Source organism: Saccopteryx bilineata, chromosome 1 (assembly GCF_036850765.1).
Source record: "Saccopteryx bilineata isolate mSacBil1 chromosome 1, mSacBil1_pri_phased_curated, whole genome shotgun sequence".
Taxonomy (NCBI): Eukaryota; Metazoa; Chordata; class Mammalia; order Chiroptera; family Emballonuridae; genus Saccopteryx; species Saccopteryx bilineata.
In genome coordinates, this window is record NC_089490.1 from 94,640,422 (window position 1) to 94,659,607 (window position 19,186).

The 19,186-nt window shown below is 50.6% G+C and overlaps 2 protein-coding genes across 5 annotated transcripts; one reads left to right on the forward strand and one right to left on the reverse strand.

Annotated features, from left to right (window-relative positions):
* Positions 1 to 648: 648 nt before the first annotated feature.
* USP5 (ubiquitin specific peptidase 5) lies at positions 649 to 15,055 on the reverse strand. 2 transcript variants are annotated; one of them, XM_066260359.1, is made up of 20 exons: positions 14,651 to 15,055; positions 11,577 to 11,702; positions 11,266 to 11,332; positions 10,939 to 11,072; positions 10,640 to 10,785; positions 10,206 to 10,390; positions 9,666 to 9,760; positions 8,798 to 8,991; positions 7,983 to 8,054; positions 7,585 to 7,672; positions 7,335 to 7,460; positions 5,795 to 5,948; positions 5,300 to 5,474; positions 4,611 to 4,699; positions 3,816 to 4,007; positions 2,782 to 2,925; positions 2,562 to 2,707; positions 2,202 to 2,355; positions 1,842 to 1,926; positions 649 to 1,287 (listed from the first exon to the last, which is right to left on the reverse strand). In XM_066260359.1, the coding sequence occupies exons 1-20, from the start codon at positions 14,759 to 14,761 to the stop codon at positions 1,194 to 1,196; spliced, it is 2,577 nt and encodes an 858-aa protein (XP_066116456.1). In that variant the 5' UTR covers positions 14,762 to 15,055; the 3' UTR covers positions 649 to 1,193. The 2 variants fall into 2 exon arrangements, with proteins under 2 accessions (XP_066116456.1, XP_066116465.1); XM_066260368.1 differs by having other exon boundaries at positions 3,885 to 4,007; positions 14,651 to 15,053.
* Positions 15,056 to 15,566: 511 nt separating this feature from the next.
* Positions 15,567 to 17,709, forward strand: CDCA3 (cell division cycle associated 3). 3 transcript variants are annotated; one of them, XM_066260469.1, is made up of 6 exons: positions 15,567 to 15,696; positions 15,907 to 16,080; positions 16,304 to 16,433; positions 16,707 to 17,000; positions 17,136 to 17,239; positions 17,364 to 17,709. In XM_066260469.1, the coding sequence occupies exons 2-6, from the start codon at positions 15,961 to 15,963 to the stop codon at positions 17,517 to 17,519; spliced, it is 804 nt and encodes a 267-aa protein (XP_066116566.1). In that variant the 5' UTR covers positions 15,567 to 15,696; positions 15,907 to 15,960; the 3' UTR covers positions 17,520 to 17,709. The 3 variants fall into 3 exon arrangements, with proteins under 3 accessions (XP_066116566.1, XP_066116584.1, XP_066116575.1); XM_066260487.1 differs by having other exon boundaries at positions 16,782 to 17,000; XM_066260478.1 differs by lacking the exon at positions 15,567 to 15,696 and having other exon boundaries at positions 15,705 to 16,080.
* Positions 17,710 to 19,186: the final 1,477 nt, after the last annotated feature.

A 19,186-nucleotide genomic window follows, 5' to 3' on the forward strand; every position in this document is an offset into this window, starting at 1 on the left:
TGGTTCCCAGGGGAACTAGCTGGCAAATCCGACCACTCCAACTACTTGGCCTAGACCACATTACTTAGCGGACTGAGGGGGCTCTGTTGGGCATCTTTCCACCTCTGCGGAGAGGTACTCCCCTCCCCACCCAAGCAGCTCCACTGCTGATTGCTGAGCAGGAACCTTTGACCCAGGCAGAGAAAGTCTAGCCCAGTTACTGGGCGAATGGCAGGGTTCAGAAGGGGAGGAATGGCCCACACTGGCACAGAAAATGTACAGCTAAGAGGCAGTTCAGAACCCCTCCCCCAGAAGTACCCCACTCCTTGCTCCAGTCTGCGAAAGCCTGCTAAGGGACTATGGGCCTGGGGCTTAGGCCCAGGGATCCTTAACCCACTAGGGATACTTGGGGAAATACCCACTTGGGCCCCCTGTTGGAAGTGTGACTGCTGCAAAGGCTTTTCACCCCATCTTTGCAGTCACTCCCTTCCACCTCCCCTGATCTGACAGCCCCCCAGCCCTCACCTCACCCTCAATTTCCCAAGAGCTCTAGAACTACTGAAAAGTAGAGAACTGCCTACAAAAAGGGCAAGGCTGGGAGTTTTTGGACACTGGCCCTCCTGCTATCCCCAGGAAAGATGTCTCCCCAAGGTATCAAACAGGACACAATTTAGCCATTGTACTTTTATTCACATCATGTATTTTGGCATTTTCCAGAGAAGGACAGGTTCTGAGAGGGTGGGGGAAAGACTGAGGCAGGAGGCCGAGGGGATCCGCAATGCCCTCATATCCTTCCTGGCCTGACCACACAGGGAACAAACACAAAGGGGGAGGGGAGCAGGGACACCCCCTCCTGTGGAAGAGGCTGCACAAAGCCACACCCACGCGCACACACACAACGAGCACCCTCCACACTAGGAGCTGGCAGGATTAGGTAAGCAGAGGACTGGGGATTCAGAAGGAGGGAAAGCAACATAGTATCCTCACAGACAGGTGGCCGCCCTCCCATCCCTTCCTGCTCTATCCCCAGAGTCTCTTCAGTGCCCCTCTACTTTGCTTGGCCATTCCCCTGGGGCCTCTAGTTTCCTCCCTGCTGCGGGAGACAAGAAGAAAAAGGGTACAGAGCAGGCACGCTGCAGTCCATTCCCCAGCCCCTCTCCCTACGCCAAGTGGTCTGTCCCCTGCCCTCCATGGTAAGGGGTCAAGGCAGGCTCTTAACTGGCCACTCTCTGGTAGAAGTAGATGTAGCCCAGGTCCTTGGGCGGCTTCTCAGAGGCACACACTTTCTGGTCATTGTAGATCACCCATCTGGGGAAGGTGGGGCGGGTAAAAAGATCAACAAACCGGGCAGTCCACAGCGCTTTAACCAGGTTTCTCTGACAGGCTCTGGACTCTGCACTGGTGATTCCCGGGAAAGGTCCCCAAACCTATAGTCCAGCTGCTTGCTACCTGTCTGAAGGGAGTGTTCCAAGCCCACAAAGGTAATTTCCCCTATTCGGTGTCTTTACAGCCATTCCCCTACCCCATTCCTGTAAGGCAGGGATCAGCCATTTTTTTCTGTAAAGGGCCAGATGGTAAATCTTTCAGGTTTGGTAGGCAGTAGGGTTTCTGATACTGTTACTCAGCTTTCCTGTTGCAGCATGAAAACAGCCAGAGATAATACATAAATGAGTTACTAAGTGTGGCTACGCTCATTAAAACTACTCACAAAGGCAAGTGGCCTGATCGAGCCCTCCGTGTATCAGTGGCTCCCATCAGACAGTTCAGCTTCCCCCAGGTAGTGGAAGGATTTTCAGGACGCCCCTACCTACTCAGTCCCACCGCCACTCCCTCATTCCAAGTGCATACTGCTGGTCCCTCACCTGCCTTCCTTCTTGATGTGGCAGACGTAGTGACCACACATGGTGGAGGTGCCCATGTGACTAATGAAGGCAAAGAGCTGATACTCTAGGGAAGAGGGAGAGGGCAGAAAAGGCAATGCAAGAGCAATCCTTGAGTGACAGTCCAAAGTTACACCTAACAGCTCGAATGCAAGGGACGTAGGCATGTACTCGGTCACAACTCTATCTCCCCTCCTAGAATCCCACCTTTAGGAGCCATGTCCTGGAAAGCTTCTGCCCCCTCTGCCCCCCTGCAGAAGCAGAACTGCCTCAGACTAAAGACCTGGGACAGCAAACTGGCTGGACCCCACCAGACCTGTCCTCTTTCCCTGGGACACTCACTTCCAGAACCATCCCGAACTTTAGGTCCCACTGGCACAGACTCAGAGATGGAGTCGGCGGCTGAGCGGCCCTCCGAGATGTCCATGGCAGCTTCTGCGTCTAGGTCGTCAATGTGACTGAAGATCCAGTCTACAGCCCGTTCTAAACTATTGTTCTTGGAGAGGAGAAAAGCATTACATTGTTCAGGAGCAAGAAAACCACCAGTGAAGGCCTCAGCTCCTTCATTACAGCCACAAAAGGGTGGAGCTCAGCCCTGGCCACACCAAACCAAATGTCTTGGTCTTGCTCATGGAGCATGAAGCCTCATTCCCACCCCTTTTTACCCCAGAGGCCCTAGACCTGAGCCGGGGCAGCCCCTACCGTGGCACGCAGAGCTTTGAGGGCCTGGTCCCGGGAGAAACCCATGGAGACAATGGTGGTCACACAGTCCTCTGGCGGGGGGTCTGCAGCTGCGCTTGTGGAACCAGGCCCACTGGAGCCAGGCAGGATGAGCGGGTTTGCAAAATCTGTGCATGTGAAGGGGTTGAAGTGTTTGGGAGGGTGGCAGCCCTGCCTGGCCCTGCTACCCATCCCTGCCTACCTGGATCATCCATGTGCGACATGACCCAGTTCATGGCAGCCTCAGCCCCACTGTTGCCTGTGTAGTAGACAGCTTTGCGGCAGGCATCCATCGGGAAGCCCATCTCCACCAGCTGGATGATGACTGACTCGTCCAACATGGGGGCTATGGTGGGAGAAGTGTGGGCACAGTGACTGATTCCGTGGGGCACTCTTTGCTCCTCCTCCTCCTCCTCCTCCCCCAGAGTCCAGCCCCCAAGCCCTTTCCCAACCATTCCATTCCATGCATTATTCTTTCACAGCTTGTCACTTGATCCCAAAACTAAAATGACAGACAACACAATGTAGGTCTAGTTATCCTAAAGGCTCAGAACCAAGGCTAAAGACCCCCCAAGGGGCCTGACCAGGCGGTGGCACAGTGGATAGAGTGTCGGACTGGGATGCAGAGGACCCGGGTTCAAGACCCCGATGTTGCGAGCTTGAGTGCGGGCTCATCTGGTTTGAGGAAAAGCCCACCAGCTTAAACCCAAGGTCACTGGCTCCAGCAAGGGGTTACTTGGTCTGCTGAAGGCCCGCGGTCAAGGCACATATGAGAAAGCAATCAATGAACAACTAAGGTGTTGCAACGCGCAATGAAAAACTAATGATTGATGCTTCTCATCTCTCTCCGTTCCTGTCTGTCTGTCCCTGTCTATCCCTCTCTCTGACTCACTCTCTGTCTCTGTAAAAAATAAATAAAAATTAAAAAAAAAAAAAAAAGACCCCCAAGGGTCCTCATCCTTGCCCGTTCTCACAGAATGGGCGGTTTCTAGAGTATAATCCCCAACCCCTGCTCCCAACCGTGAGGTGCTAAGGGCAGAGAGGCAAAGGGCCAGGGCTACCGCCATCCACAGAATGCGGCTGCGAGTGCTCCGAGAGGCCCTCACATCCACCAAGAGGCCAGAGGGATTTGAAAGGGAGGACAAGAGAAACATAAAGGACAGGGTCGTGGGGAGGCAGGCAGAGAAGACCCCCAACAGCAAGGGAGAGAGACAGGCAGGAAAAAGAGTCACTAACATGTCGGAGAGGAGAAGTGAGGGGAGCAGAAGGAGTCTTCGTCTTCGTTGCCATAGAAACCAAGGCTACCTTTGGGCTCATCCGGAGTGACCAGGGGTGGGGCAATGTCAGGCAGCTCCTCCTCACCAGGCTGCAGCCCTGTACCCCTCAACTGGGAGATGTCTAGCTCCTCTGGCATCTCAATGGACACATCTGTAATAGGAATGGCAGGGAAGGTCACCTCGGGAGCTCCCTGAGGTCCTCCCTGAAAAAGCACTTTGGGAATCTTAAGCGCCTGCACCATGTCTTGACACTGCTCTGTACCGAGGAGCTGTTCAGAGTACCAATCTTAGGGATCCCAGTGTAATAAAAATAATTAATGTGGGACTGTAGTCCTAGATCTACCACAAATGAGCAAGGAAGCGGGCCTCCAACTTGTAGAACAGAATGACTTTTCTACTTCTGTGGGTCTCAACTTATCTAGGAATGAAGTTTAATCAGCGGTTCTCAATGTCATCAAGGGTCTGTGATGCCCATGAGAGCTAATTATTTCAAGATTATCAAAGTAAAAGCATCTTGTGAATTATAAAAATAAAATTATGGAAACCACTTTTGGTTATAAATCATAACTATAAAATCAAAGAAGTCTTTTAATATTCTTAGTGTTTTTCAAATCAGAAATATTTTGAAACATCTAAGGAACTGTTTTCCTCTTTCAGAGAGAAATTAGAGAAACATTAGTTTACATGTGTTAAGGCCCCTTCTTTTTCTGGCATTTTCTGCTTAACCTCCCCTTGCCTGTCCCAGCCATCATACCCAGTTTCTTGGGCACCCAGTCTAAGCCGAAGGTGAACTTCTTGATCTGGATGACCAGGTAGTCAGGGAATGAGGCAAATCGTGTGGTCCTAGGGAAGAGAAAATGTCTCAAGGTTCTCCTATCCTGAAATCCCCACCCTGGAGTTCAGCCTCTCATGGGTAGAAGACGTGACAGCCCAGAAGGTAGTCCATATTCTCACCTTGCATAGTGCCTGCAAACAAGCAGTAGCAGAAGCCAGAAGGGCTGTTTTATATACAGAAGCAGCAAAGGGATAGATAGCTGAACTTTCTTGAAACCCAAGCACTCTTACCGACCTCAAGCTCAGGCCAACCACATTGAGGCAAAAAGTAAAACCATTTGCTGGAGACCCACATTCTGTTCATTACTGACACTAAATATCTGTGCTCTGCCAGGACTGAGGAAGTAAAGATGCTGCACTAAAAAGTGACCCTGTGCCTGAGAGGAGAGGGGGTGGTTTGAAAAGGACAAGGTAATATGTAGTAATCATTTAAGTCTGCTCCTGTTAGGGCCTCCTGGTTCCCACCAGGACCAGCTTACCAACCTCAGCTGATACAATCCTGAGATCCCATCCAAAAAAGGGAGTGACAGAATGAGAAAGGAGCAGATAGCATCTTTGAGACTACCCTAACAAGGCCCGAAACCCTCAGCCCAGACGTACAGGACTTACTTGACAGCTACTGATTTGGCCTGCAGAGCTGTGCTCCAGAAGTCATCCACCTGCTCGGGGGCCCCATAGGCCTCCAGGCAGGAGCTGAAGGGCACCTGGGCCCGAACCAGCTCAGGCAGTGGCAGTTTCTCCTCTTCGGCTTGCCGCTTCTTCTCCTCATACTCCAGAAGCTCCTCTGGTGACAGAATTGGTGCGTGGGCCTTTCAGAAGGTGCCTGGCCCTGCTGGCTCTGTGTCCATGACTGCTTCAGCTCCTCCAGCCTCCCTAGTCCCACCCGACATGCAGCTGTATGTGATTTTACTTCTAATTCTCAACACAGGACTGCTGACAAGCTGTGGGCAAGGTTAATCCTACCTCCAGCGATGGCCTACCTTCGGACCTCTGGCTGAGGGAGCAGAACATACAGTGGGCTCTGCTCCTAAGAGGTGCCCGGGCGCTCTTCACAGCCTTTACCCAGACTGTACCCACACCCAGGCCTGGCTGGGAGCCACCAACCTTTATTAAGCGCCGCATCCATGGGCACAGGCAGCTGCATGATATAGTCTACTCGCTGGGTGTACTTCACCTTCTCTGTGGCCAGGCACTTGATCTTTTCTTCCACCAAGAAGCGGAACACTTCATTAGGATTTTCAGAACTCCGGCAATTCCTCTATGGGAAAGAGCCAGGTGGGGAGGTCTGGGCAGCTAGGGACTGGAATGGGGACCTAAAAGGGTCCTTGGGGGTCAGGGAGGGAGAAGAGGGAATGGGAGACTACCACTGAAGGCACAGGGATGCAGGAACAGAGCAAAAGCCTTTCCCAATGACCTATCCCCTCCCTGATTCTGGCCTGATCACAGCACTGTGGGACGGAGTTGGAATGTGCTTGTAGTTCTCTTGATAAGAAGTATCTATTGCCTGACCAGGCGGTGGCGCAGTGGATAGAGCGTCGGACTGGGATGCAGAGGACCTGGGTTCAAAACCCCGAGGTCGCCAGCTTGAGTGCGGGCTCAACTGGTTTGAGGAAAAGCCCACTAACTTGAACCCAAGGTCGCTGCCTCCAGCAAGGGGTTACTCGGTCTGCTGAAGGCCTGCGGTCAAGGCACATATGAGAAAGCAATCAATGAACAACTAAGGTGTTGCAACGCTCAATGAAAAACTAATGTATATGCTTCTCATCTCTCTCTGTTCCTGTCTGTCTGTCCCCGTCTATCCCTCTCTCTGACTCACTCTCTGTATCTGTAAAAAAAATAAAAAATAAATTAAAAAAAGAAGTATCTATCACCTGACCAGGTGGTGGCAGTGAATAGAGTGTCGGCCTGGAGCACTGAGGACCCAGGTTCAAAACCCTGGCTCATTCGGCTTGAGCGCAGGCTTATCCGGCTTGAATGCAGGCTCACTAGATTAGCGTGGGGTCACTGGCTTGAGCATGGGATCACAGACATGACCCCATGGTCACTGGCTTGAGCAAGGGGGTTACTGTCATGGCTAGAGCCTCCCGGTCAAGGCACATATGAGAAAGCAATCAATGAACAACTAAGGTGCCACAATATTAGTTGATGCTTCTCATCTCTCTCCATTCCTGCCGTCTGTCTCTCTCTCAAAAATAAAATAAAATAAAATAATAAAATAAAATAAAGAAGTATCTATCATCCCTGACTGGGTAGCTCAGTTAGTTTGAGTGTCATCCCGATATACCAAGATTGTGGGTTCAATCTTGGTCAGGACACATATAAGACTCAACCAATGAATGTATAAATGATTGGAACAACAAATCGATATTTCTTTCTCTTTCTCTCTCTCTCCCTTACTCTTTCTAAAATCAATTTTAAAAAAGTGGTTAAGTATCCTGATAGTACTTTCTTTCATGAGGGGAACATCTCTCATGAGGCAGCAAGCCATCAGGTTTAAGGACCAATTTTCCTTGTGCATGACTGCTACCACAGGGAAGGCGCGCAGGCTGCCAGGCAAGCAGGGGCAGGAGGGAGAGGGCCTGAACTGCAGGTAGACAGAAGAACTGCAAAGAGTGCCCTCCCTTGCTGTCTTCTCAGCCTTTACCTCCACCATGTTGATAAGATGAAGGAAGAACTCTTGGGCATCCTGCTGCCGGTTAGTGGAGAACTCAGGGTGACCCTTGCCAATGAGGGCCTTGAACATTCGAGGGGCAATGCCATCTTGAACTTCCTAGGCAGAGCCAGGGGAGTGAATTACCTGGGGCTCAAGAGGCCACCCATCAGCCTTCTTGAGACATCTCCCAGACCTCATTTTCCCCATAATTCAAGCCTGAAAGGTAGAGTCCCAGACTCACCTTTTGTTCTGACACCTGCTCCCCATCGCTTGACTCTGGTGCTGGCTTGGAATATTCTCCAGAGAGAAGGCCATGGCCCAGCTTGGCCCTGCATTAACATCCAAGAGAGCCATTTACTTTAGTCAAATAATTATAATCTGACATCGGTCTATGCCTCATCCTCCCCAACTCAATCCTGGCTCAAGGCTCTACTTAGATAACTCTCTAAAATGAAGAAAACCTTAGATTCCACAGAAACCTATCTCAAGACAGAGAGCATGCCCAGAAAGCAATCATCTGAAAGCTCCTAACTGGCCAGGGAGAAACTGCTGCCCCCTCCAGGCAGTCACAGAGGAGAGAGGAGGCATGCAGGCTGCTAGGCTCTAAAGAGCCTCCCTAAGTATGACGTGGCTACATACACCTGGGTGCTGAAGTCCTGCGTTGGGTCTGTCGGGGCATTCTGGAAGATCTTCTCCAGCTTATCCACATACCTATGAACCGAGGAAAGGACAGTTGGAGTAGCTGTGGTCTGGGCTCAGCAGAAAAGCTAAGAGAGAAACTATCTGCCAGCTTAGGGAATAGGCTCCTTCCAGAGTGGGAGTTATGTGGCTGGACCCTGGAGTCCACTTCTTTCCCACCCTTCCCGCTCAACTATGTCAGCATGCAGTGTGCCGAGATGGCCTTTCCCAGCCTTCTCCCTGGGAGCCAGGGAAGGGAGAAGACAGCCTGAGAGAGATAAAAATATAGTTCATATTCTTTTGAACAGAACTTGTCAATATGTTTTAAGTTTTCACATATACATCAGGTCCTTCCCAATTAGATGGTAAAATCATTTATGCTAAGAATTTGCCTTTCTTCTTCTATCTTAGTGTCCCAAGTCCTTCCCTCTCCACGTGTTACATGTCCATGTTAGGTGCTTATCTGATGTCACCAGCCTAAAATAATGGCCACCTGCTCATCCTTCAGTCACTCAGAAGGCCTCAGAGAGCCCTGGGATTTGGTGTTCTGCTCTATCAATGAGTGGGGTTTGTGTGACTGGGTGACAACGGTACAATTCTACAACTCGCTCCCCTCACAGCACACCAGCCACAATGTCACAGGAACTAAAACTGTGTTAGAACAGAGGTGTTGGTGACAGCTGAAGGAGGAGTGCCTAGAGGCTGGCGACCAGGAGAGAAGCTGGGATGTTAGGGATGCAGGGCCAAGCAACAGCAGAGGGGAAGGTACCACTCACTTCCTCTGGAAGTCAGGGATGCTGAAGAGCACCTGGACCACCGAGTTGAGGTAGCAGCTGTTACCCAAGTTTCGGATGCCTGTGTAGCCGGGCCCGAACAGGGGCTTCAGGGGCACACCCGACTCCTGGATCAGCTCCCATTCGCCGATCCGCTGGTTCATGTCTATCTCCAACTCGGTCATCGTCTTGTCCGTCTGCAGGGAAGGGGCACTTCAGACGAGGGGAGACACTCAGCCCTGGATTTTTTACACTGATCTCTCACAGGCTCTAGGATGGTGCCCAGCTAGACTAGCATTTATTAAATTATGGAGGTGTGCTGCTTATCATTCAGTCCAGGTTCCAGATGGCTGTAAGCAACTGTCGCAGAGGACTTAGTCATCAGGCCTGAATGAGGGAATGGAATGAATGCATTTCCCTCTCTCTGAAGTGTTCTTCCCATTCTAGAGTACCTATCCTCACCCCTCAGGTGTTTCCTCAAGCAATACTTCCTCAGAGAAACTTCCCTGATGCCCTAGACTATGCCAGGCCCCCTCTGTGAACTACTGTAGCACCGTCCACATCTCTTTCATAGGGCCCCTCACAGTTTGTGGTTGGTTAGTTATTTCGGTAAGCATATGATTAACATCTGCCTTTCTATATAGAATAGAAATTGATGAAAGCAAGAACCATACCTGCCTTATTAGTGACTAGCATACAAGAGGTACGCAGGAGTATTCAATGAATGAACTGATTCTCAAAAGTTCTGCAAAGCCCACATATCTTAGGGACTGGAGTAACTGTGTGGTGACTCTCTAGTACTCTGCCTCAGGCAAGGAAGAAGGGCCCACTGGGCAGGAACAGGGAGGCTCTGAAGCCGAATGGTTCTCACCTTTTGCATCTTCAGCATGTCAATGCCAAAGTGGGACAGGTGCTCAGCCAGGTTGGGGTCCAGAACCATGTCGTCCTCATCATATGAGTACACATCTAGGATAAGAGGCAGGAGCAGTGTCAGAGTGGGTGGCTCCGGACCGGCCTGGCCACCAATGCCACCCCCTGCCCTGAGGGGCCTTGGTGGAACAGAAGGGTAAGTCTGCAGGGTAACCCTCTTAGTGCCTTTCTTGAGCCTTCTGGGGATGGCTGTCAGGAAAGATGGGCTGAAACAGGGTGAGGGTTGGAATTAATGGTGACTCTACCCCACAGGATAAGGTTCTAGTGTCAGATGGGTTGGGAAGGATGCTTACTAATCAGATAATAATGGTACTTCTAGAAAGGGGACTGAGGTTTGAAGGGTAACTGAAGATTTAGTCTCATCTGCAATATTTTCATTGTTTATCAAGAGAATGTATTCATGTATTTTTGGGGCCATATAAAGTAAGTAACAGTTAAAGTACAAATCGGCATGAAGGTGGCTGAGGAGGGGAGGGAGTACCAGCTCCATCAGGTGTGATGGTGCCCAGTTTGACAGCTAACGGGTAGCCCGTCTCCCTATAGTGGTCCACAGCATGATTGTTGCCCCCGCTGCCATCGAAGTAGCGCCGGCCACAAAGGATGGAGCCGTCTGTCAGGTTGAGCCATAGGTTTTCTTTCATGTCGCACTTGGAGCACTTCCAGCCACTAATGCAGGGAGAAAAAAACAAGCTGAAATATGGGTCAGGGGTATCTGGGAGTGGCAGACAGAAAGGGGACTCTGTGGGCTCTTGCCAATCCCAAGATCTCTCTCTTCTCTCCTTTGGACAGTTCTTCTCCCCCAAGTCTCGCTAACCGTCCTGCTCCTGGCCCTCTCTCCCACCAGCTCTCCCAGGAGGTGGTCTCTTTTCCCCAGCTCTGGGGGTTGTGCCCCAAGGTGGAGGGGCCAGGCCTCACCAGGGAGGGATTCGAGCAGGGTTGTCCAGCTGCTTGAGGTTGAAGGCATGCTTAGACACCTGCCGTACTTCCCCATCCCAGGCCTGCACCTCCTGCTTGCGGGAGGCTGAGTCGGCCGACAGTAGTGCCTCCACTGCACTGGTCACCTGGGGAAGCAGAGGGTCAGAGAGAGCACCCAACCCCTGCCCCACATGCTCCTCTAGCTCTTGGTCTTTAGCCTTCTCAGTGCTTGCCCAAGACATCACTGCTCTGGCTCCACTGGCCCTAAAATCTTTGGAAGGGCAGGAAAATATTCATACCCGATCTCTGACAAAGTCAGGCAGTCCCCCCAACCCATCCCGGGCAATCTCCAGGTAATCCGGCAAAATGACAATCTTCACATCCTCATCGTACTCAAACTTCTCCTCACTGAGGTCAAACCCGCCTTCAACACCTGATGAGACAGGGAAGAAGAGGGAGAGTAGGACAATGACCACAGGTAAATGCCCCTTCTTTGATAGAGCATGTTACTTTGTCACCTCCGGAGCTCGAGGGCCACTGATCAGGCCCGTTCTTTGGGGCTGTCCTAGTACCTCCGAGAGTAGGCAAGACCAGCTCAGGGAGAATAGGGCTGCAGTGGTGCTCACCAATAGCCAGCCGGGTGGGCTTCTTCCGTGGGGGGTCTCCAGTGCCTGTGGTGGTGTCCTCCTCTTTCTGCAATGGGGCAGGATCAGCAGTGAGCACCAGGTAAGGTAAAATGAGGAAGATGGACGAGATGAAATGAGTTCATTTCAGAAGAGAACGGAAATAAAAAACAACACATGTGCCAAGTTTTAACAATATCAACAGAAACAGGTGAGAGGAAAACTGAGGCCTACAGGAAATCAGAATGGAAAAGATTCAAAATGAGGCCCAGTGAGTTGGGCCTGAATGCCCCAGGCCCAGCCCCTAGCCTTACCGGGCGCCGGGTCCGCCGCAGGTGCAAGTAGACTCGCTGGCCCGTCTTGTTAAAATGTCTTTCCACATACTGTTTCCCAAAGCCCAGGAATGTGTTCATGCAGATGTAGAGGCCACCCTCGGACTCCTGCAGGACAAGAGGCAGAGGAGGAAACACAGGGAAGATGAAGCCTGGCCAGGTGGGGAAACTAAGACCTGGGCTCAAAAACTGCTGGCTTCCAGAAGAAAGGTTCTGTTCTTTAACAGTGTGTGTGGCTCTTGGCAAGTCATTTACATTTCTAGGACTTAGTACATGGCTAAGATTCTCCCTATCCTCCTCAGACTTTTTTGATAATAACCAACAAGGACACCAGGAGCTGAACACCTGTTGGTCACCGTTCCTCTTCCTTTCTCCCTCTTTGGGCTTTGGAGCATTCCAGCCAACTGCAGAGAACTCCCCTACCTCTTCCCTGGAGCCAAGAGCCCCAGAAAGTAAATGGAGACCAAATACCATGGACTCAGTGCCGGAAATTATATCCAGCGGGGAAAAGGCTTCTTTTCTCAGACAGGAAAGATCTGCATGTCAGACACTGAACCTAAACCAGGGACACCATGACAAATCCTATCTGATCTCCAGAATTAAGAAAACCTACCAGCTGACCTGTGGTGGTGCAGTGGATAGTGTCGACCTGGAACGTTGAAATCGCTGGTTCGCAACCCCGGGCTTGCCCGGTCAAGGCACATACAAGAAACAACCAATGAAGAACTAAAGTGAAGCAACTACAAGTTGGTGCTTCTCACCCTCTCACTCTCTCTCTCTAAAAATCAAGAAATGAAATCTTAAAAAAGAAAACCTATTCAGACTAGAGAAGCAGAGATTCTTCTAGTACATCTAACGCCAGAGTTTACCAGCCAGACAAGACCTTTCCTTTAACATACTGTGCTAGGTAATTGAAACCCAGTCCACCCTAAGTCTTCTCCCTCCTCTCCTGCTGAAGCCTGGCTCCTGGAAAACAATATCTTATGTGCAGCTCACAGCTAAACCTGGCCCCAGACTGGCAGGGACACGAAGTCTGGCTTTCTGTAGCCACCCCTCTGTCGCCTTCCCTCTGACCAAGAACTAAATCCCCACTGAATTTTCATCAACCTCCAACCTCAAAGCCAACTCCTTTATACAACAATCTAGCGACACTCACTGAGACAGGCAGAACATATATAACCCAGATAGAAAATAGGGAAAGACAATTAGCTGACGGGAGAGAATGGACTTCCCCCAAATTAAGCAAGTTTACCAGTGCCTTTGTGAATAAAGTAATGGAGAAGGTGGAGGAGAAAATTGGGGACAACAGAGTCTTCCCTCAGATTCAAGGTTTTGAGCAACAGCAGGCATCTTCTTCCTGGAATAAAAGCCTCAGTGGCCTTGAAAACTTCTCTGCTGTGATGTTAAAAATAGGCCACCAGTTCTTGGTCCCACAGATTGTGTACCACTGCCTAGAACAGTGTAGATTATAATATTCATAAACAAAGCATTTCTCATCAGGGAGGTCATATGAGCTCTCTTTCTACCATGAACCCAATGTAAAGATAATCAAATATGCCCTCAGTGAGTTAGCAAAGCCAATTTGGCCACACTGGAAATCTCTTGATTTGGGGTAAAACAAGGAAAGTTTAATAAGATTACAAAAATCCCTCTGGATTATTCAAAGCTTTTACTAGGACACAGACAGGAATATAAAGAGGAATTCATTGATTTCTACCATCAGATGGTAATTAAGAAAAACCTTTTCCTTCTGAGATAGTGCTTCACCAAGCCATGCATCTGATAACCTGGGAGGCATGAGGAAACTGCAGAGATTAAATTCCTCTGTTGTAAATACAAGATACTGGTTTCACCAAGGATTGGGAATCCTAGCCCTCTGCTCTGAGCAGTCCTCTTTTAGTTTTGCCATAGCCAGACTTCAGAGAAACGGCACATTGTTTGAGGCCAAGCTCAAAGCCTAGCAAACCAAGTAAGCCACAAATCAGTGGTGATCCTGAACTGAGCCTTAGATCACGATCCTATCCTCAGCATTGCATTAATGAAGCCTTTCCATTCTGACTTGCAGTTTTCCTAACCACGAGCTGGTCTGGCAGAACGCTCTGGGCAGGGCCCAGCAGGACTTCAGGGGAGGGTTGGTGAGGGGGGCGGATCCCAACCAGGCTGCTGCCCTCTCAGTTTAGGCTCAGGCCTGGCCAGAGCGTTGTCTCTGCTTGAGGGTGACACAGGAAGGCAGAACTGCAGGAAGGGAGGTACCGGGTGGAGCCAGCATAACGTGAAGCACCGTGTGGGTGGCGGCTTTGTCTAACTAGTTAAGAGTGGGAGTGGGATGCGAGGGGGGCCTTAGTATCCTACAAGAAAGAGACCATCTCTCTGGGGATACTTTAAAAGGGGTTCTCTCTGCTTTCTGTGTTGGGCGGGAAAAAGAGAGGGCCGCGGGAATGGTTCATCTTAAAGAAGACACGACTGGAGCTTTCCTCTCCTTTCCTCCCCTCCCTACCACCAATAACCCACCTCCCCGTCCCCTGTCCATATTACCCATGGGTGGTGTCTCTAACCAAACCGTTCTCAAAAACGGCCTTTCTCATGGCCACTTCCAGACTACAAGGCGCCTAGGAACTGCAGTACCCACCCTCAAACCCTAATTCTGGCATAGAACAGCGGGGGGTCGCCCCATCACTCCTACACGAGACTACAAAACCCGGAGAACCATGCGCGTCAAGAAAGGCCAACTCCCAGGCTTTCGCAGGTATCCACTTGGGGGATGTAGTCCGATGATCTGGTCGCGCCCCTATCTTAGAACGGCAGATGGGAGCGAGCGACTACAATCCCCACAGTGCTCCACAAAATGGAGAGAGGCAAGGCAAGCGCGGTGGCTTTCGGGGGCAGTAGTCACACAACAGCTCCAGCTAACTAAAAGCAAAGGTAGGGTGTAGCACGGAAGACTACATGTCCCATGGTGCATCGCAAGGAGGCGGTAGCCCAAGCCTTGCAGGCCCCGGCAGAATGACCAGGACTATGGAAGTCGTGCTCACTGCGAGCGTGGGGAATGAGCTTACCGGTGTGTCGAAGGAGAAGGCGCACTCGTCTTTGTGGACCCGGTCTCCAGCCTTAGGGACTCGGATCGTCGGTAATACTGACAGCAGCGCCTCCTCACTCAGCTCCGCCATGACACCGGCAGCAGCTCCTCCACACAGAGCAGCTCCCACCGTTTCCAGTGCCCCCACCCCTTACTCTTGCGGTCCAATGAGCGCTACTCGTTAGGTGCATGCGCTGCTGGGAACACGCGAGAATGGCAGTTGGAGAGGGCCTGCCTACTAGTGCTCCGCCCTCTGCCCTACTCTTGACTAAAACCAATGAAAATAGCTTCTAATGCAATCGATGGTCGAGAGAACCAATCTCATTCTCCCAGGTCAGAGCGCCTGTAGAGCAACGAGGTGGGCTCCAGAGTTTTCGTTGCTCGCACTCTAGGACCCCTACAGTTCCTTCGCGTGCCTTCTATTGAAGAGCAGAAACTGACGGTTTTTTAAACCAATCTCAGAGACTTTCTTGGAGACTTGTCCAATCGGAAAATAGAAGGGCAGCTGTGGTCTGGGGATTTGAAAAGGGGCTACCCAATGAGGCGGAGTTTGAGAGTTAGTCGAGTGATTGACAACGCCGTCAACCACTAAGGATTACTATTTCTCTCACTTCAAAAAACTGTGTCCGCCTGAACCTGTACATGATAGCGTAGTAATTCATTCTATTTATTAATAAAATCATTTGGTTTTAAAACTGAAGGCCTCAAAAACGGAGAATGGCACTCCCTAAAGTCTCACGATGGGCAACTCGCAGCCTGATAGGAACAAAAGTCTCTTTTAACCAAGGAGGAGTCATCCTTAGGCAAGCCAAGCCATTGCCCATTGACCCCAAGGTCCCCTGATAGACGTTCCCTCAAGCCCAACGGCTTTCTTCACTGGAGGCGGATCTTAAATAGCGGGCCTATAGGCGTCTGTGTCGGCTCAGCCAATAGGATCACGACAGAGGGCGTGGCGGGAGGTTTGAAACTCAGCCTCGAGAGTTAAGGCTGGAACTACTGTGCACTGGAAGGTGAAGTTAGGGCCTGGTAAGTGATTTAAATAAATTAGTAAATAAGTTAGAGGGCCCGGCAGGCCAGAGATGAACCTCCTTGCTATTTGCACCATTGTTCCCAGAGATGACTTCTGGCCCAGCGGCCAAGAGGTTCCTTAGCTGGGATCTGGGAAGATCGGGTGGTCTGGAGTCCAAGGTCGGACATGGTCGCGGTGAGGTCTGAGACCTGAGTCACCTCTCACAGGCATCCCCTCCTCGCCCCGGGCTGGGCCCTGCCCCACCCTTCTACCGGGTTGAGATGGGCTCAGCAAAGAGCGTACCAGTCACTCCAGCTCGGCCTCCGCCGATCAACAAGCATCTGGCTCGAGTGGCGGACCCGCGTTCACCTAGTGCCGGCATCCTGCGCACTCCCATCCAGGTACTCTGGGCCAGGTGTGGGGTAGATAGAGAAACTGCCCGAGTTCTATGGCCTGCCTAATCTGATCCTGAGAGAGCCCCCACTTCCCACCTCTATTTTGAGGCCTGAATGTCTGACGGCCTTGGCAATTCCTGCCTAGAACATTGGCCTGAGCCTGCAGACCTGGGAGGGAAGAAGAGTCAGGGCCAAGATTTTAATATTTAATAGCCTTTGGTCTTGACAGGTGGAGAGCTCTCCACAGCCAAACCTACCAGCAGGGGAGCAGCTGGAGGGTCCTAATCAGGCCCAGGACTCAGATCCCCGCTCTCCTACACTTGGTATTGCACGGACACCTATGAAGACCTGCAGTGAAGGTAAGTATTGGGCCCACAAAATTCTGATAAAGCTGTCAACTAGTATCCTTGAGTAGGGAAGGTCAATGAAGGCTTTCAGGACTCCTTAAAGGGGTCTCCATCCTTCTCTGTGAACCCATCTCATTCTTTTCTCAACACTTTGTTCCCTCTCACCTTGATTTTTCCCTACTCAATTCCTCACCCACTAGGGCATGAATCCTAAGGCTTCTACGTTTTTTCCTCTTTACTGAACAATTTGTATCAGAGGGTCACTGTCTCACTGCTTCCCTCTAGAGCCCTCAAGCCCACTGGTGAAACAGCTGAGTGAAGTATTTAAGACCAAAGCCCCTGAATCAAATCTTCCTCTAGAGCCTGTTCTGCCCCTAGAGGCACCTTCATCTTCTGAATTGGACTTGCCTCTGGGCACCCAGTTTTCACTTGAGGATCAGATGCCACATAGGAGCCAGAATGAGCTCCCCTCCAAGCAGGTGTTTTCTGAGGAAGAAACAGGACAGGCCTCAGAAACCCTTATGGCCAGCCAGGGCTCAGACAAGCCCACAAGAGACCCCGAGACGCCCAGATCTTCAGGTACAGAATCTTAAGGGCAAGGTGTAAGGAAAAGAAATTGGGATCATGTTCTGGGATAATGTCCACAGATAGTTTAGGAGGAATAAATTGTAATCCCCTAATTTTGGCTCCTTGCTTTAACTCCACCTACCGTAGGTTCTAAGCGCAATAAACGGAAACCAAATGGCAAGGTATTAGGGAGATCTCCCCTCACCATCCTACAGGATGACAACTCCCCTGGAACTCTGACACCACGACAGGTAAAGGGTGAGGGTGAGATCTATTCCTACGAAGTCCAACTAAGAAGGTGGGAGGCTTTTACCCTATCTTTCCTCTCCTGAACAACCTCCCTCCCTCCCCCAACTTGCAAAATGCCTTTTGTAGGGTAAGCGGCCTTCTGCCCTGAGTGAAAATGTTAGGGAACTAAAGGAAGGGACCATTCTGGGAACTGGACGACTTCTGAGAACTGGAGGACAAGCATGGGAACAAGCCCAGGATCATGACAAGGAAAATCAGCACTTTGCCTTGGTAGAGAATTAGGCCACGTGTGGCCTCAGCCCTGTGTTCGCCAGGGGTCTAGTGATATTTTGAGTCCTCTCACCCCTTATTCCCCTGGGTGACTAGAAAGGCTCATTTTCTTTGACTCGCCCTCAACTACCAACTCTGGAACTGAGAGTTTTCTTTGTGTGTTATGTATTTCTTGAATATTAAAGGAAGTAATTTTAAATCATGTTATTAACTGTTAAATCTAAATCTTGCACTGGGTCGTCTTTATGTAGAAAGGCGGCCTGGGGAGCTTGTGTTCCCTGGCCTGAGTACCCCTGCACTGGTATCGCCAAATCCCGTTAACACGCCTCCCTTAAATCCTCGTGTTCCCGGGCTCTGCACTTGGCTCTTTCCTCTTGCTCTTCCTAGGTGTTCACTTTTAGGGATTAGCTGCTACGTAGCTGTATTCTGCTAACTTCCAGGTCTCTCAAAGTCAGTTTGTCTAAAGTTGAATTTGTGATCTTCCCCCAAAAGGCTATTTCTCTCCACCACCTTCTTTTTTGTTTTTCTTAGAGAGAGAGAAGAAGGGGGAGGGAGGAACATCGATTTGTTTCTGCATGTTCCCTGACCCAGGATCAAACTGGCAACCTCTGTGCTTCAGGACGATGCTCTAACCAACTCTGCTATCTGGCCAGGGCTCTTCTTTTTTATTTTAATCCCTATAAAAAACAGCATTATCCACCCAAACCCAAACGTTGGCCACCATTTTGAATCCTTCCCTCTTAAGGGAAGTATTGGTCACTAAATCCTATATTCTATAAGTTTAATTTCTTTTCCATCCCTTCCTTTGTTCCCTTTGTCGTATTGCTATTGCATTTCTTGCCACCTGCCTCCTACCTGTTTCTTTCATTCCCTATTGTCTCCCTTCCCTCTGTTTAATCAACCTGCATTGCTGCTAGAGCCATCTCTCTGAGAAGCAGAGCTGATCACATTACTACTCTGCTCAAAACTCTTCAGTGGTTCCCCATTGCCCTTAGGATAAAGTCTGACTCTAGCCTGACCAGGCGGTGGCGCAGTGGATAGAGCGTCGGACTGGGATGCAGAGGACCCAGGTTCGAGACCCTGAGGTCACCAGCTTCAGCGTGGGCTCATCTGGTTTGAGCAAAAGCTCCAGCTTGGACCCAAGGTCGCTGGCTTGAGCAAGGGGTTACTCAGTCTGCTGAAGGCCTATGGTCAAAGCACATATGAGAAAGCAATCAGTGAACAACTAAGGTGTTGCAACGTGCAATAAAAAACTAATGATTGATGCTTCTCATCTCTCCGTTCCTGTCTCTCTGTCCCTGTCTATCCCTCTCTCTGACTCACTCTCTGTCTCTGTAAAAAAAAAATAAATAAAATTTAAAAAAAAAGTCTGACTCTAGCCTGACATTCAAGACTTTTTTTTCTTTAGATTTTTAAAAAAGAATACATTTGCCCTGGCTGGTTGGCTCAGCGGTAGAGCGTCAGCCTGGCGTTCGGGGGACCCGGGTTCGATTCCCGGCCAGGGCACATAGGAGAAGCGCCCATTTGCTTCTCCACCCCCCCCCCCCCCCCCTTTCTCTCTGTCTCTCTCTTCCCCTCCTGTAGCCAAGGCTCCATTGGAGCAAAGATGGCCCGGGCGCTGGGGATGGCTCCTTGGCCTCTGCCCCAGGCGCTAGAGTGGCTCTGGTCGCGGCAGAGCG

Excerpts from the sequence above, each read along its gene's own strand:
- CDCA3 (XM_066260469.1), top strand. The coding sequence starts at position 15,961 with ATGGGCTCAGCAAAGAGCGTACCAGTCACTCCAGCTCGGCCTCCGCCG. Across the intron at positions 16,434-16,706 it reads TATGAAGACCTGCAGTGAAG|AGCCCTCAAGCCCACTGGTG; the intron begins GTAAGTATTGGG and ends GCTTCCCTCTAG. Across the intron at positions 17,240-17,363 it reads GAACTCTGACACCACGACAG|GGTAAGCGGCCTTCTGCCCT; the intron begins GTAAAGGGTGAG and ends TGCCTTTTGTAG.
- USP5 (XM_066260359.1), bottom strand. The coding sequence starts at position 14,761 with ATGGCGGAGCTGAGTGAGGAGGCGCTGCTGTCAGTATTACCGACGATC. Across the intron at positions 11,073-11,265 it reads GCCCACCCGGCTGGCTATTG|GTGTTGAAGGCGGGTTTGAC; the intron begins GTGAGCACCACT and ends CTGTCTCATCAG. Across the intron at positions 2,356-2,561 it reads TCAAAGCTCTGCGTGCCACG|AACAATAGTTTAGAACGGGC; the intron begins GTAGGGGCTGCC and ends CTCCTCTCCAAG.